This window comes from Telmatherina bonti (assembly GCF_933228915.1).
Source record: "Telmatherina bonti genome assembly, chromosome: 17".
NCBI classification, from domain to species: Eukaryota; Metazoa; Chordata; class Actinopteri; order Atheriniformes; family Telmatherinidae; genus Telmatherina; species Telmatherina bonti.
Genome location: NC_136615.1, coordinates 7,097,717 through 7,110,990, shown reverse-complemented (window position 1 = coordinate 7,110,990; position 13,274 = coordinate 7,097,717). Strand labels below are relative to the sequence as shown.

The 13,274-nt window shown below is 42.1% G+C and overlaps 1 protein-coding gene across 3 annotated transcripts; it reads left to right on the top strand.

The window, feature by feature from the left end:
• The first annotated feature begins 4,953 nt into the window (after positions 1-4,953).
• tmed2 (transmembrane p24 trafficking protein 2) lies at positions 4,954-11,726 on the top strand. 3 transcript variants are annotated; one of them, XM_079257217.1, is made up of 5 exons: positions 4,954-5,281; positions 9,426-9,618; positions 9,711-9,728; positions 10,837-10,944; positions 11,023-11,726. In XM_079257217.1, the coding sequence occupies exons 1-5, from the start codon at positions 5,102-5,104 to the stop codon at positions 11,145-11,147; spliced, it is 624 nt and encodes a 207-aa protein (XP_079113343.1). In that variant the 5' UTR covers positions 4,954-5,101; the 3' UTR covers positions 11,148-11,726. The 3 variants fall into 3 exon arrangements, with proteins under 3 accessions (XP_079113343.1, XP_079113345.1, XP_079113344.1); XM_079257219.1 differs by having other exon boundaries at positions 9,711-9,738; XM_079257218.1 differs by lacking the exon at positions 9,711-9,728.
• Positions 11,727-13,274: the final 1,548 nt, after the last annotated feature.

Sequence of the window (13,274 nt, the reverse complement as noted above, 5' to 3'; positions counted from 1 at the left end):
GGGTCGAGAATTAAATGAAAATAAGCACAAAAAAATATCTAGGCCATGAACAACAAAAAAAAAAATTAGCATCTTCACCTGTGTATACGTCTACACACATAGATACCATACAAAATATCAGTGAGACTATATCAGTGAAATAAGAAATTGTCCAATATGCTGGTCTATTTCATATTACAGTAGTTGTCGAACAATCCCCGCCCGAGTGAGTCTGATCCGGCGGGAGCCGTGCTACAAATTAGACGTCCATTGACTTTCACTTGGCGCATGCTCATTTAAACTCACTTTTTCGGTCCGATCCTGGCTAAGTTCTCAACAATCCTTCACTTTCTTGTGATCTGAAAAGTAAAAGCTGCTGATTTGTTTTTGTTGTTTTTTCTTTATTATTAAAAAAAAAAAAAAAAAAAACAATAATAAGCATCACATAAATCTAAATCATTGCAAAAAGCCTGCTTGTTTTTGTTTCCGTGCCTCCAACGTACACAGTTCCCTAACCATTGGCTAATCTGCTGCAGAGTTATTTACCATGTTTTTAGTAATTTCTGCTGATAAGGCTTGGCTGCTATTCGGCTATCTAACCTGCTTTTAAACGTTGTTCTGTTGTGCAGAATTGGCTTTAAACCTGAGTGTTAGAGGGAAAATAAAAGTGTTGGATGCAGGCAAACTTGTGCAGGAGCGCCGCCTAGCGGTTGTTTCCAGGTTTAATCTGAATTAAATGCTCGTGCATCGCAGCTGGAAATAGGATCCAATGCTGATATGTGACCATTCTTTTGTCAAGTTAAGTTGGTCAAGTTTTCATCTCAAAGGAAAAGAGAAACATACAGATGGCCGAAGTTCCTAAAGCAGAAGGAAGGATCTCAGCATGCACAATGTATTCACTCTGAAAGGGAAACAATCCATTTTCATGATCTAGGAACTACAGAGAAGTATTTTACAGACGTGTTGAGATCCTTTATTACTTTATATTTTCTTTGAAATCAGCCAGACTTTCATAAAGTTTGTTTTAATGGTTTCTAGTCGCAAGTCTGTGCAGCTAATATTCAATTCAATTCAATTCAACTTTATTTATATAGCGTCAAATCACGGCAATGCCATCTCAAGACGCTTTACAGACAGAGGGGAAAACATAATGAAGGCCAATTCATAACAGCCTATATAAGGAAACCAACAGATTGAGTTGAGTCCAACTCAATCTCCCATCCTGAGCAAGCACACTGGCAACAGTGGGAAGGAAAAAACTTCCTTTTAACAGGAAGGAAACCTCCGGCAGAACCCGACTCAAGGACAGGCAGCCATCTGCCTCTGCTGTGTGGGGGGAAGAGGACAGAAAGACAACAGACAACAGGAACTGCTACTCCCGGCCAGGGAGACCTGCTGAGACAGGAGACATACATGTTAATGATGCAACACTGTTATGGGGGGGGGGTAAAAGAAAGAGATAAAGAGAAAAAGAAAGAAGCTCAGTGTATCAGGAAATGTCCCTCAGCAGTCTAAACCTATAGCAGCATAACTAAGGGATGCTAACCATCCCTAGCTATAGAACTTATCAAAAAGATAAGTCTTCAGCCTAGTCTTAAAGGTGGGGGGGGTGTCTGCTTCCCTAACACTAACTGGGAGCTTATTCCATAAGAGAGGGGCCTGATAACCAAAGGCTCTGCCTCCTGCTCGGCTCTTTGAGACTCTAGGAACCACAAGTAAGCCTGCAGTCTGCGAACGAAGTACTCTGCTTGGTATATAAGGAACAATGAGGTCTTTGATATATATAGTGGTGCCTGGTTGTGGAGGGCTTTATATGTAAGGAGAAGGATTTTAAATTCTATTCTAGATTCAACAGGCAGCCAATGAAGAGAGGCTAAAACTGGAGAAATATGATCTCTCCTGCTGGTTCTGGTCAGGACTCTGGCTGCAGAATTCTGGATCAGCTGAAGGCTTTTCAGGGCATATTTAGGACAGCCCAGTAATAGAGAGTTACAGTAATCTAGTCTCGAAGTAACAAAAGCGTGAACCAGTTTTTCTGCATCACTCTGAGACAGAATGTCCCTAATTTTGGCTATATTACGTAAATGAAAGAAGGCTGTTTTAGTAACCTGCTTAATATGTGGGCCAAAGGACAGGTCAGGGTCAAATATTACTCCAAGGTTTCTCACTGTAGCACTGGAAGCTAAAGTAATGCCATCCAGGTTCATTACAAAACCGGAAAATTTAGCTCTGAGTTTTTCAGATCCAACGAGAATTACTTCAGTCTTATGAGTTTAAGAGGAGAAAATTTCTAGACATCCAAGTCTTTATGTCTATGAGACAATTTTGTAGCCTATCGGGCTGATTTGTTTCATCTGGTTTAAAGGAAAAGTATATCTGAGTATCATCTGCATAACAATGAAAGTTTATTCCAAGCTGTCTAATAATTTTGCCTAAAGGGAGCATATATAGCGTGAAGAGTATTGGTCCAAGTACAGAACCTTGAGGAACTCCATGACTTACTGTAGTTTGGGAGGAGGACTTGTCATTTACATGAACGAACTGAAGTCTATCAGATAAATATGATTTAAACCAGCTTAACGCTGTACCTGTAATTCCAATCACCTGTTCTAGTCTCTGTAACAGAATGTTATGATCGACTGTATCAAATGCAGCGCTAAGATCAAGCAAGATAAGTACGGACACAAGTCCTTTGTCTGAGGCCATAAGAAGGTCATTAGTAACTTTCAAATATGCCAAAGTCTGTCATTAGTAATCTGCACATTTGTTTGTTTCCTTTTTAATTTGATTGTAAAAAAATAAATGTCACATATCTCACTCTTTATGAATACTGAAGTTGCTTTATTACTTTAAAAACCTGCTCATCCTGCCACAACTCGATCTTTTCTACTCAACATTTCAGTTTAGTCCAGTTATACAACGGCTCATTCAGCCTGTCCAAACCCAAAATGGCCTGATTTGCTTTAAACGATATGTGACACCACTCAGTTCTCTTTATTTATCTTTATTTAGAATCTTTCTCATCCTTTCCTTTGTTAGAATCCAAATTTATTTTCCAGAAGAGACTGTTTACATCATATGAAAATTACTGATGTTGAAACCTTGACAAGCAAAAAGACAAATACACCCTCCATTCAGGGACAAAACAAGTTTCTATTTACATTCAAATGAACTCGATTCTGCAGCCAGATCCATTCCCATCAGTAGCATCTTTATGCTGAGCTTTTAGCTGAACAAATCTTTCCTTTCAGCTGGTTTCTCTCATCGTGCATCTGCCTCATTTAACAAGTCATTCCTTTCTCTCCTCCCCTCAGTGGGGCACTGATGAAGCAGCTCATCTGGAGCAGAGCTGACGCTTTTACGCTCTTCTGCTTCATAATGTGCATTTCTCATTATAATTTATCATTTGTGAGGATTGTAACAAGACTTGTATTTCCTGATATTACTTGTGGTAAATGGGTTTGCAGAGCTGCGGAAGCATGTTTGACTGCATTTCACTAGAAACAGCTCCCAGGCCTAAAACGTCACTCTTTTTTTGTTTGTTCATAAACATATCGGAAGCTACTTCTAGTGTGCGAACTAATTTTTCTTCTTTGAAGACAAAAATAAAAAATATACGGCACGCTGGTTTAGGGGTCTTAAATACCAGCTTTGATATTGAGGCTGTCATTTTTTTCTGTGTTCTGGAAAAATGAACCCAACGCTGACCTCAGCATGTTGATTGTCTTTTTTCAACCCAAACTCAGCAGCTGCATCTGATCTGAGTTTGCTCATGAATCTGTCATTTTGATCCTTTTATTCTAACAAATCTCAATTTTTCTGCCAGTAACAGACTAAAAATATCCAGAAAAGAGGCAAACAAGAACAGAAAAGTTTATACAATATGGAAAATTTTCCAACCAGTCTTTTCGTTTGTCACAAGTGAGGGTGTCAGTGTTGGGTATAAAAAAAAGAGCATCCTCAAACGCTTCCAAGTCTTTCCAAGCAAGGATGGTTATTTGCTCATGTTTTTGTGCCAAACTCTGTCAGAGAGGGTTAATCACTCATCTGTTGTTTAATCTCAAAATTCATGATGATGAGACCTTTTGGCTGGCAGGTAGCCGACATTGAGCAGCAAGAAGGCAGATGGTTGTTTAGCCTGCTAATCATAGACATAGATGTACATAGACACCTCATAGACTGACCCTGCATATTGTAGCTGATGGATCAGTGCGGCCGCCATCCAGGATGTGTGCCTCATGTGCCCTGGGAAGATTTATTTCCACTGAGGAAAGTGCATGCCTAATTACATTAATCATCCTAACCCTGACTTTTTTACCGATTTTCCTGGCGCTAGCATTTTGTTGAGAGTCAAATAATGTTTACTGTAAATATTGACATTCAAAAGCCAACATTATTATGAGCTTACTTGTGAAAGATAATTCCACGTCTTCTGCTTTTTCAATACAGCAACCATAGGCTGCACAAAATACGGGCATAGTTCCTCACTCTGTGTTAACTTGGTGGGTTCTGGTGCTAGCATAGAGTGAGGAGACCCATGTCATATGGTGGCGATGCTGGAGTGCGCTCCAGCCATAAACTGTATAAGAAAGATGGACAGAGCCTCCGGTCGTTAAAAGTGAAGCCTATGCGGAAGTACATAAAACTGCAGTTCTCCCTTCATCCACTAGGGGCTGCAAAACAGAGCAAATCCCCATAGACTCCCATGTTAAAAAGACCAACTTCACAGCAGAAATAAACATGTTTAACGCAGAAATAAACATGTTTACAGCCTGGTTCAAAAATCCATTTTTGGTTTAATAGGTCAAGTTTACCTTCATGACAACTGTGCCCATAGTGGATGAAGGGGGAACTGCAGTTTTATGCACTTTTAACCATCGGAGGCTCCGCCCATCTTTTTATATACAGTCTATGGTTTCCTGTCTGTAAGAAGCGCTTTGCTAAGTTTGGCCCTCTCAGGCTGCCGTCCCATAAGGCCGTACGTGGCAGTTCCACAGCAGCGGAGGCTGGAGCTTCTCGTCACCTGTTACAGTTCGCTCAGACATCCCGACATCCTGCAGGATATATTTACTTGAGTATTTTTTGTTGAAGTTTTTCACTCACCACGCATCGTTCCATCACCATGTTTACAGCATCGGAGCTGGTCGTGTTGCTGGCCGTCCTGTCTGCCACCGCCTCCGGCTACTTCGTTAGCATAGACGCGCATGCCGAGGAGTGCTTCACTGAGCGGGTCAACTCCGGCACCAAGATGGGCCTCATGTTCGAGGTGGCTGAAGGAGGCTTTCTAGACATCGATGTCGAGGTGAGATGTATCTCCATGAAACCCCGCATTGATTGGAAGTTGGTGCTTATTAGCTCAGACTGCTAGGTGGCTACACGCGGCCTTTAGCTTTTAGCGTCACCTGATGCTGGTTAGTAGCATGAATTTAATTTACTTTAACCACTTTTATGGCACCAGATGCTTTTTAGTTACTAGGAGATATAATAAATATATTGATCTACTTTTAATTAGATTTGTTGGACTTTGATGTGTAAGACATCAAGAAGCAGGAAGTGCAGCATTAGCATTAGCCCCAAACTGCTAACAGGCATTAAAAATGTTGAACATTTCTGCATTAAAGATTATAATTAGGAGACATTTCTTTTGACTAGTGTTATTTTGTAATTGATATTAGGTTAAAAGATCCTAAGCTAAGTGTGAGCTGTGTTTATTCCCAGCAGTTCTTACCATATGTTTCAATGTAAGCCAACATTCATACAAACCTAAATGACATTCAAACAGCTTTCATACAAATCAGATGCAATCCGAAGTCTTATTTATCATTTTAGTCAGTGTTTGTTCAATCCAATCCAGTTTATTTATAAAGCACCGTTAAAAACAACAAAGTTGACCAAAGTGCTGTACAGAAGAAACAATAAAACATACATATTTACATCATAATGGGGCATCAGCACATTGTTAATAGTAAAACAACCCTTTAAATTAGTCAAACGCCAAAGAGAAAAAATGAGTCTTCAGACAAGACTTAAAAACAAGAAGCGATTCAGCCTGTCTAATGTACAGGGGCAGCTTATTCCACAACTTGGGACCAATAACAGAAAAAGCTCGGTCACCTCTCAGTTTACGCTTCGTCTTAGGAACCACAAGCAGAAGTTGATCTGTGGACCTCAGAGAGCGTGTAGGGGAATACCTCACCAGCAGGACTGACAGGTAGCGAGGGGCCAGACCGTTCAGGCATTTAAAAACAAATAAAAGAATCTTAAAATCAATTCTGTAACGGACAGGGAGCCAGTGAAGGGAAGACAAAATTGGTAAAACATGGTCAGACTTTCGAGATCCAGTTAAAAGACGCGCTGCAGCGTTCTGCACCAGCTGCAGCCGTGCGAGAGAGGACTGACTGATCCCACAGTACAGGGCGTTACAATAATCAAGCCGTGTGGTTACAAAAGCATGGATCAAAATTTCAAAATCATGTCTTGAGAGTGAGGACCTTATTTTTGCAAGCTGTCTCAGGTGGAAAAAACTTGCTTTCACCACAGCACTAATTTGTTTGTCCAATTTAAGTTCCTGATCCATTTTCACACCAAGATTACAGACAGTAGGCTTAACAAACTGTGACATGGATCCAAGGTTAACTGAGACAGCATCACCAACACTGCTAGGTCCAAGAAGAAGAACCTCTGTTTTTTTATCATTAAAATGCAAAAAATTTATTGACATCCAAATTTTAATTTCATCAATGCACTTTAAGAGTTCAGTGGCACTGAAGCTTTCTTGACGTTTGAGGGGAATGTAAATTTGGCTATCATCAGCATATAGATGAAAAGACACACCAAGCCTTCGGAGAATAGACCCCAGCGGCAACAGATACAATGAAAAAAGGAGCGGACCAAGGATTGATCCTTGCGGCACGCCACAATTCAAGGGGGCCGAGGATGAAGCAAAGTCACCCAATCTCACACAAAAACTCCTATCTGCTAAGTAGGAACGGAACCACTCCAAGGCAGCCCCGTGAATGCCCACTGTGTTCTCAAGTCGGCACAGGAGGATTTCATGATCCACTGTGTCGAACGCAGCGGTCAGATCTAACAAAACCAGTGCAACAGTATGACCAGAGTCAGTATACATCAAAATGTCATTAAAGACTCTAAGTAGAGCAGACTCTGTGCGGTGCAAATTTTTAAAACCAGACTGAAAAACTTCAGGGATCTCATGTGCATCCAGAAATGCCTTCAATTGACAAAATACAATTTTTTCCAGAATTTTGGACAGGAATGGAAGCTTAGAAATTGGACGAAAGTTTGAAGGATCATTGTTATCAAGGCCAGACTTTTTTATTAATGGCTGAACAACAGCGTGCTTAAAGCATTTTGGCACCACTCCTTTTACCAAGCTTCCATTCACAAGATGTACAACAAAGGGTGCTATGGTTGGAAACACCTCTTTAAAGAGGCGCGGAGGAATGGAATCATCAGGTGAGCCCGCAGGCTTCATTCCACTAACAACCTTCTCCAAAATAGAGAGAGTCACAGGCTCCAACTGAGAGAATAAGGCAGTGCATGTGACAGAGTAAGACAGACAGACAGATTGAGGGGAAATAAGAGCCCTTGTGGTTACAACCTTATTCACAAAAAAGTTCAAAAAGTTCTCACACACTTTATGTGAGGCTTCAAGGCTGTCAGATTGGGGGACATTAAGAGAAGCATTCACCAAATTAAAGAGAGCACGTGGGTTGTGCCTGTTAGCAGTAACCATATCAGAAAAATATTTTGACTTGGCTAATTTTACACATTTCTGATATCTGTGCAGACTGGCCTTTAACATTTGAAAAGAAATTTGCAACTTATCCTTTTTCCACCTGCGCTCAGCTCTCCTACACTCACGTCTCGCAGCGCGAGTGGACTCATTGTTATTCAAAACAACCTGATAGACAGTCAACTGTTGTGTAAGACATATAGGATAGTAGATGGGACATAAATAACCTCAATAATACTCAGTTATACGTCTGATTTAATAAACTTAGACACTGTCTGCATCTGACTTGGTTCATTTTAAACAACAGAGATAAACATGTCCACAAAAGCGCTGAGGTGTTTCTCTGTCAAACACATGAAGTGAAGTGCTTTGTGATAAACTCGGTGACTAAAAGTCTCCTGAAAATAAGTGATAAAGACAATAGTTTCTCTCCTGCAACTCTTCTGGTATTTCAGGATGAGCAGAATGAACGAACAAGCAGTTGTGAGACGAGGTTAAGAATAAGTTGGTTAACTAGTGAAGAACTGGTAAAGTTGAGTATAACTGGGGGGAAAAGAGTGAAATATACAAAAAGGGAATCTAACTAAATAAGGGCTTTTTATATTTGTTTGTACCAAAATACTAGGGGTTGGAAAATCAAATGGGAAAATTGAATATGGGGATTTTTTTGCTTCACAATTTTAAAATCAATTTTGTTTTTGTTAAAAAAAATAGTTGTTTTTTCCCCAAATAAATAAAAGTAATCCATAATAAATTTGTCGTAATTTTGATTGTTTATATTGATCTTTTTTTTTGCAGAATGGTGGTCTGGCTGCTGGGTTGTTGTTTTTTGTTTTTTGTTTTTTTTTAACCAATCAAAAGTGAAGTCAAGAAAAATAACGAAAAAAAAGTTTTGGACATTTTTTTTTTTTTTAAATCTACAAAAATCAGCGATGTCAAAGAATTTAAATTGAGTCAGCACCTGAAAAATCTGAATCAGGACAAAAGCATATTGTCACTGACTAAATATATAACTTATGTAATTCCTCTCACAGCATTATGTGTTAATCATCTTTTTTCCCTGAAGTTGTTGCTGTCACCTTGCACAATGGATGTTAAATTGAGTTTCTACAAGATAAAATTAGGTTGTGACTAATATTCTGGCTCTGATCACAACCCCCTCACAAAAGCAACCCTGCAGATGGTCCCATCAGCCGGATCTGAGCTGCAGCTGGAGAATACGTCACTTCCAGAGTTGAGTTAAAACTCTAAACCAGATGCTAACAGGCAGGCTGTGACAATATGCTTTCGTTCTGATTTTTTGGGTGCAGATTCAAATTGCGATTCTCAAAATCATTCAATATTGAACTTCTTTTTGCTCGTAATTTTTCTTGATTTCAGTTAGAATTAAACAACTCAGTATCCAGACCATCATTCTGCTGCTTTAATGCCCAAGAAGACAAGTAAAAAGATCAATAAAATCAATAAAAATGACAACAAATTTGATAGTGGATTAATTTTATTTAATTGAAAAAAATCTATTTTAAAATTGTGAAACAAAAAATCCTGATTTTCAGTTTTTCAATCAGATTTTCCCTCCGCTACTAACAGGTATTTTTAGTGTAAATGGTTGAATCAGAACATTGCAGATGAAGCTTTTAGCTGACGTTGATGCAACAACGCTCGTTCCCCGGATCTGTTCTCCCTCCAGATAACGGGCCCTGATGGAAAGCAGATTTACAAAGGAGACCGAGAGTCCAGCGGGAAATATTCCGTGGCTGCACACATGGATGGAACCTACAAGTTCTGCTTCAGCAACAAGATGTCAACCATGACTCCCAAGATCGTCATGTTCACCATCGACATCGGAGAGGCGCCGAAAAACCAAGACATGGAGACGGAAGGTACGCAGAGGCCGGTCTGATGGGCTTTCAGCTGCTTCCTGATGTTTATTCTTCTGTTTGACTCTCCTTTGGGGGCTTTCCTGTTCTTGTAGGTGGCGACAGCTGGGATGGTAGGAACCGGTGAAGCTTTGAGTTTATCCTCTAACCATGTTTGTTTCCAGAGTGTGAACTAATAAAAAGCATTTCGAGAGTTTGGTTTGTTTGCACAGTGACAAGTAGAAACGTAGCGTCACGGCATCTTCCACACGTGTAAAGACGTTGTGCATGTTAACGATGCATGGTTTGTGCACCATTACAGTAGGGCTGCTCGATTATGACAGAAATTATAATCACCATTATTTTGACTGAAATTGAGATCTCGATTATTTAACACAATTATCCAGTATTTATAAACAACGTTGCGCGTCGTGGTGTTCTAGACTCCGTGTCGTGCATTATAACCGTCTAATGTACGGTTCCGAGTTGTTTAATCTGCTTTTACCGCTTATATAGGAACTATTTTACGTCAGCCTGGATGTACGTTTTATACCAAACAACTGCTGTCAGGCTGCAGCGCGTTTCTCTCATTCACCTGTTAAAAGACGGCTGATCTGAACCGCCTGGTTAACGCGTTGCTATGGTAACGCCCCGTAACGGAGGGCTATTACAGTGTTTAACTCACCGAACTATGTATAGGAAAATAATGCAGCCAGTTGTTGCTGACAATGGTATAAACTATGTTTAGGTGAACTTCCACAACCTACTGCAGTTATTCTACATTGACCTGCAGCCGGAGCCGACTGAGACTGGCCGCCTGGGAGTGCTTTAGGACGGGAGAGGCTCCCGCTGCTCCTTCCTTACAGTAACTGCAGAACAATATGTGCCTTCAAGTCAGTCGCCACAACACCAGAAAAGTCTCTAATAACTCCAGTAAAAGCTGCTAGATTTGTCGCTTTTAACAAAAAAAGTCTCCAGATTTAGCGAGAAAGTCTCCAAGTTGGCAACAGTGTCTGAATGAAAGCAAAGCGGCTGTGGGAGGAGTTTACAGCACAGCGCTGCAACGCCAGAGACGCTCGATTAGCAGCTGAAGACAGCAGGAGAGGAAACTGCAGAGAGAAAAATAATCACACCCTTTTATTGTTATCATCGATGAAAACCCAGATCGTACTGAGATGTAATCGCCCAGGCCTACATCACCGCGCCCTGATTTATCGCTGATGGACTCTTCTGCCGTTTCAGCCCATCAAAACAAGCTGGAGGAGATGATCAACGAGCTGGCGGTTGCCATGACAGCGGTGAAACACGAGCAGGAATACATGGAGGTCCGGGAGAGGATACACAGAGCGAGTAAGATCATAAACGGAAGAATCAGTCTGTATAAACAGCATTTAGTGCTTCTTCAAACTCTCCTCCTCTCTCCTCCAGTCAACGACAACACGAACAGCAGGGTGGTCCTGTGGTCCTTCTTTGAAGCGTTGGTTCTGGTGGCCATGACGCTGGGACAGATTTACTACCTGAAGAGGTTTTTTGAAGTGCGGCGAGTGGTGTAGCGCCATTTCTACTGATCCCCGTGTCCTCCGCTGTTTCCACCGAGACAGTTGCTCCACTCTGGACGTGAGACTGGCCGTTTCTGAGCAGAGCCTCCACCCGGCTGGGTCTCAGATGTTTCCTCTCCTGCTCCCTCCTCACTTCCCTCTTTCTACATGTGTGTTTGGAACGGATGGACTAAACATTCTGCCATCGATGTCTTGTCTTTAGTTTCTGTTTGACATGTTTTATTTGTTTGGTAATCATAGTGAAGTAGCTGCTGTTTGGGAGGCTTTTCTTTTCCAGCTAGCGGTGTGATCAGAGCGGCGTGGACTCCCCGGGCGGCGTTTCCGTGGAGGTGGCGGCGATGCAGAGGGAAGCCACTCGCCATGGCGTCGAGACAGCTGATTGCACTCCTGATGTCAGCATCTGATGAACACCTGAAGGACTCGCAAAGGGAACGTCTGTTTGGGCTTCCTCGTTTCCATGGAGACGGCGCGCTTCTCGCGTAGTTCAGAAAAAGGCAACAAGCCCAGAAGTTCACCTTGATTTCATCTTCAAGCTGTTTAAAGTGCAGAAATACTGAGATCCATGTTGGGGTTAAAGGCGGTTGGGGGGGGCGGAGGCAGCGGGGGGGGGGGGGGGGGGGTCCGACACCTGACGACTGCTGTGTGCTTCTTTAATTATTTTGTCCAGGTTTGGGGTTTAAATGATACGATTGAATCCAGTTTTGAGCTTTTTTCTGTTTTTCCTGGAGGGTGTGTGGCGACGTGCAGCCTCACGCCGAGCACACGGCTGCACGTCGCTCCACCGGGTTGCTCGGCTCGGGCAGGAAACCTCTGGAAACGGTCTCTTTTTGTTTCATCACAAAATGTTCTGAAGGAGTCTGTACGAAGGTTGTCTGTTTCATAATAAAGCCAATATTCTGTACAGGGACTCTGCTGCCTGCTCGGCTTTTATTCACAGGATGGAGACAGAACCGCTCCGCCGGACAAAGTTCTGACCCGTTTCTCCTCCTGCAGCCTGGTTTCCGTTTCGAGCAGTTTAAATCGGTGAGAGACGACAGAAAACTGGACCCGAGTCGGGTCCAAACACTTTACAGGACCTGAAATCCTGCAAAGACCTGAACCAGGACCTGAGACGTGCATCTGGACCTTCAGTTGATCCGTCTGCTGTTGGTCATCAGAAATGGTCTCCATGGTAACGTACCTGTCGAGATGGGGATCAGATCACATGACACAAGAACTGGACAGAAGATCAGTAGAAACTGGTCTGATGGAGGGACGAATCCTCCACAGCAGGGATCCCCGGTCCTGGTCCTCGAGGACCAGAGTCCTGCAGGTTTTCCAAGTGTCCCTGCTGCAACGCACCTGATTCAAATCAATGTATTTAGCTGGTCTGAGTCTTAGGACCAGGGGTTGGGGTTCCTTCTCCACAGAACCAGGACTTCAATGGGTCTGAAGGAGGAACGGATCCTCCACAGAACCTGGATTTCTAAGGGTCTGAAGGAGGAACGGATCCTCCACAGAACCTGGATTTCTAAGGGTCTGAAGGAGGAACGGATCCTCCACAGAACCTGGACCTTAGTGGGTCTGATAGATGTGTTTTATATCGGTGACTGAGCTGCTACGAGAACTTATTCTTCAGAAGAAACTCTACGAACCATTAAAGGTCCGGTGTGTCAGGATTACTGCCATCTAGTGGTAAAGACGAGTACAGCAGGTTGGGACTGAACGGTGGACGTCTCGGGCTAAAATCCTTCCAGACGTAAAGAAGTTTTCATGTGAGAGGATCCAGTGGACTCGGGTGCAGCGGTGACTGCGCTACAGGTAACTACGTCAAGTGCTGTCTTCTTCTATGGTGCTTTAAGGTGTAACTTCTCCCAAACGGCAGTCTACCTGCTGTGAAACAAAGATACAGCTTTAGCGCTTCACACACCGAGTTGTTTGTCTGTTCAGAGACACCGTAGTGGAAGAAATATGGCAGCTGTAGATAGTAGATCCTTCCTTTCACACAGCTGCAGTTTACTCGATAAAATATGACATAAAATATATAAAAATACAAATATAAACTAACTGCAAATGCAATTATTAAAACGTGTTTTAGATATTTTTAGATGTTCTCAGAATGGAAATGGTTAATTCTGGGAG

Coding starts and splice junctions, on each gene's coding strand:
- tmed2 (XM_079257217.1), top strand. CDS start 5,102: ATGTTTACAGCATCGGAGCTGGTCGTGTTGCTGGCCGTCCTGTCTGCC. Junction 5,282..9,425: donor TTCTAGACATCGATGTCGAG/GTGAGATGTATC, acceptor TTCTCCCTCCAG/ATAACGGGCCCTGATGGAAA. Junction 10,945..11,022: donor GGAGAGGATACACAGAGCGA/GTAAGATCATAA, acceptor TCTCTCCTCCAG/TCAACGACAACACGAACAGC.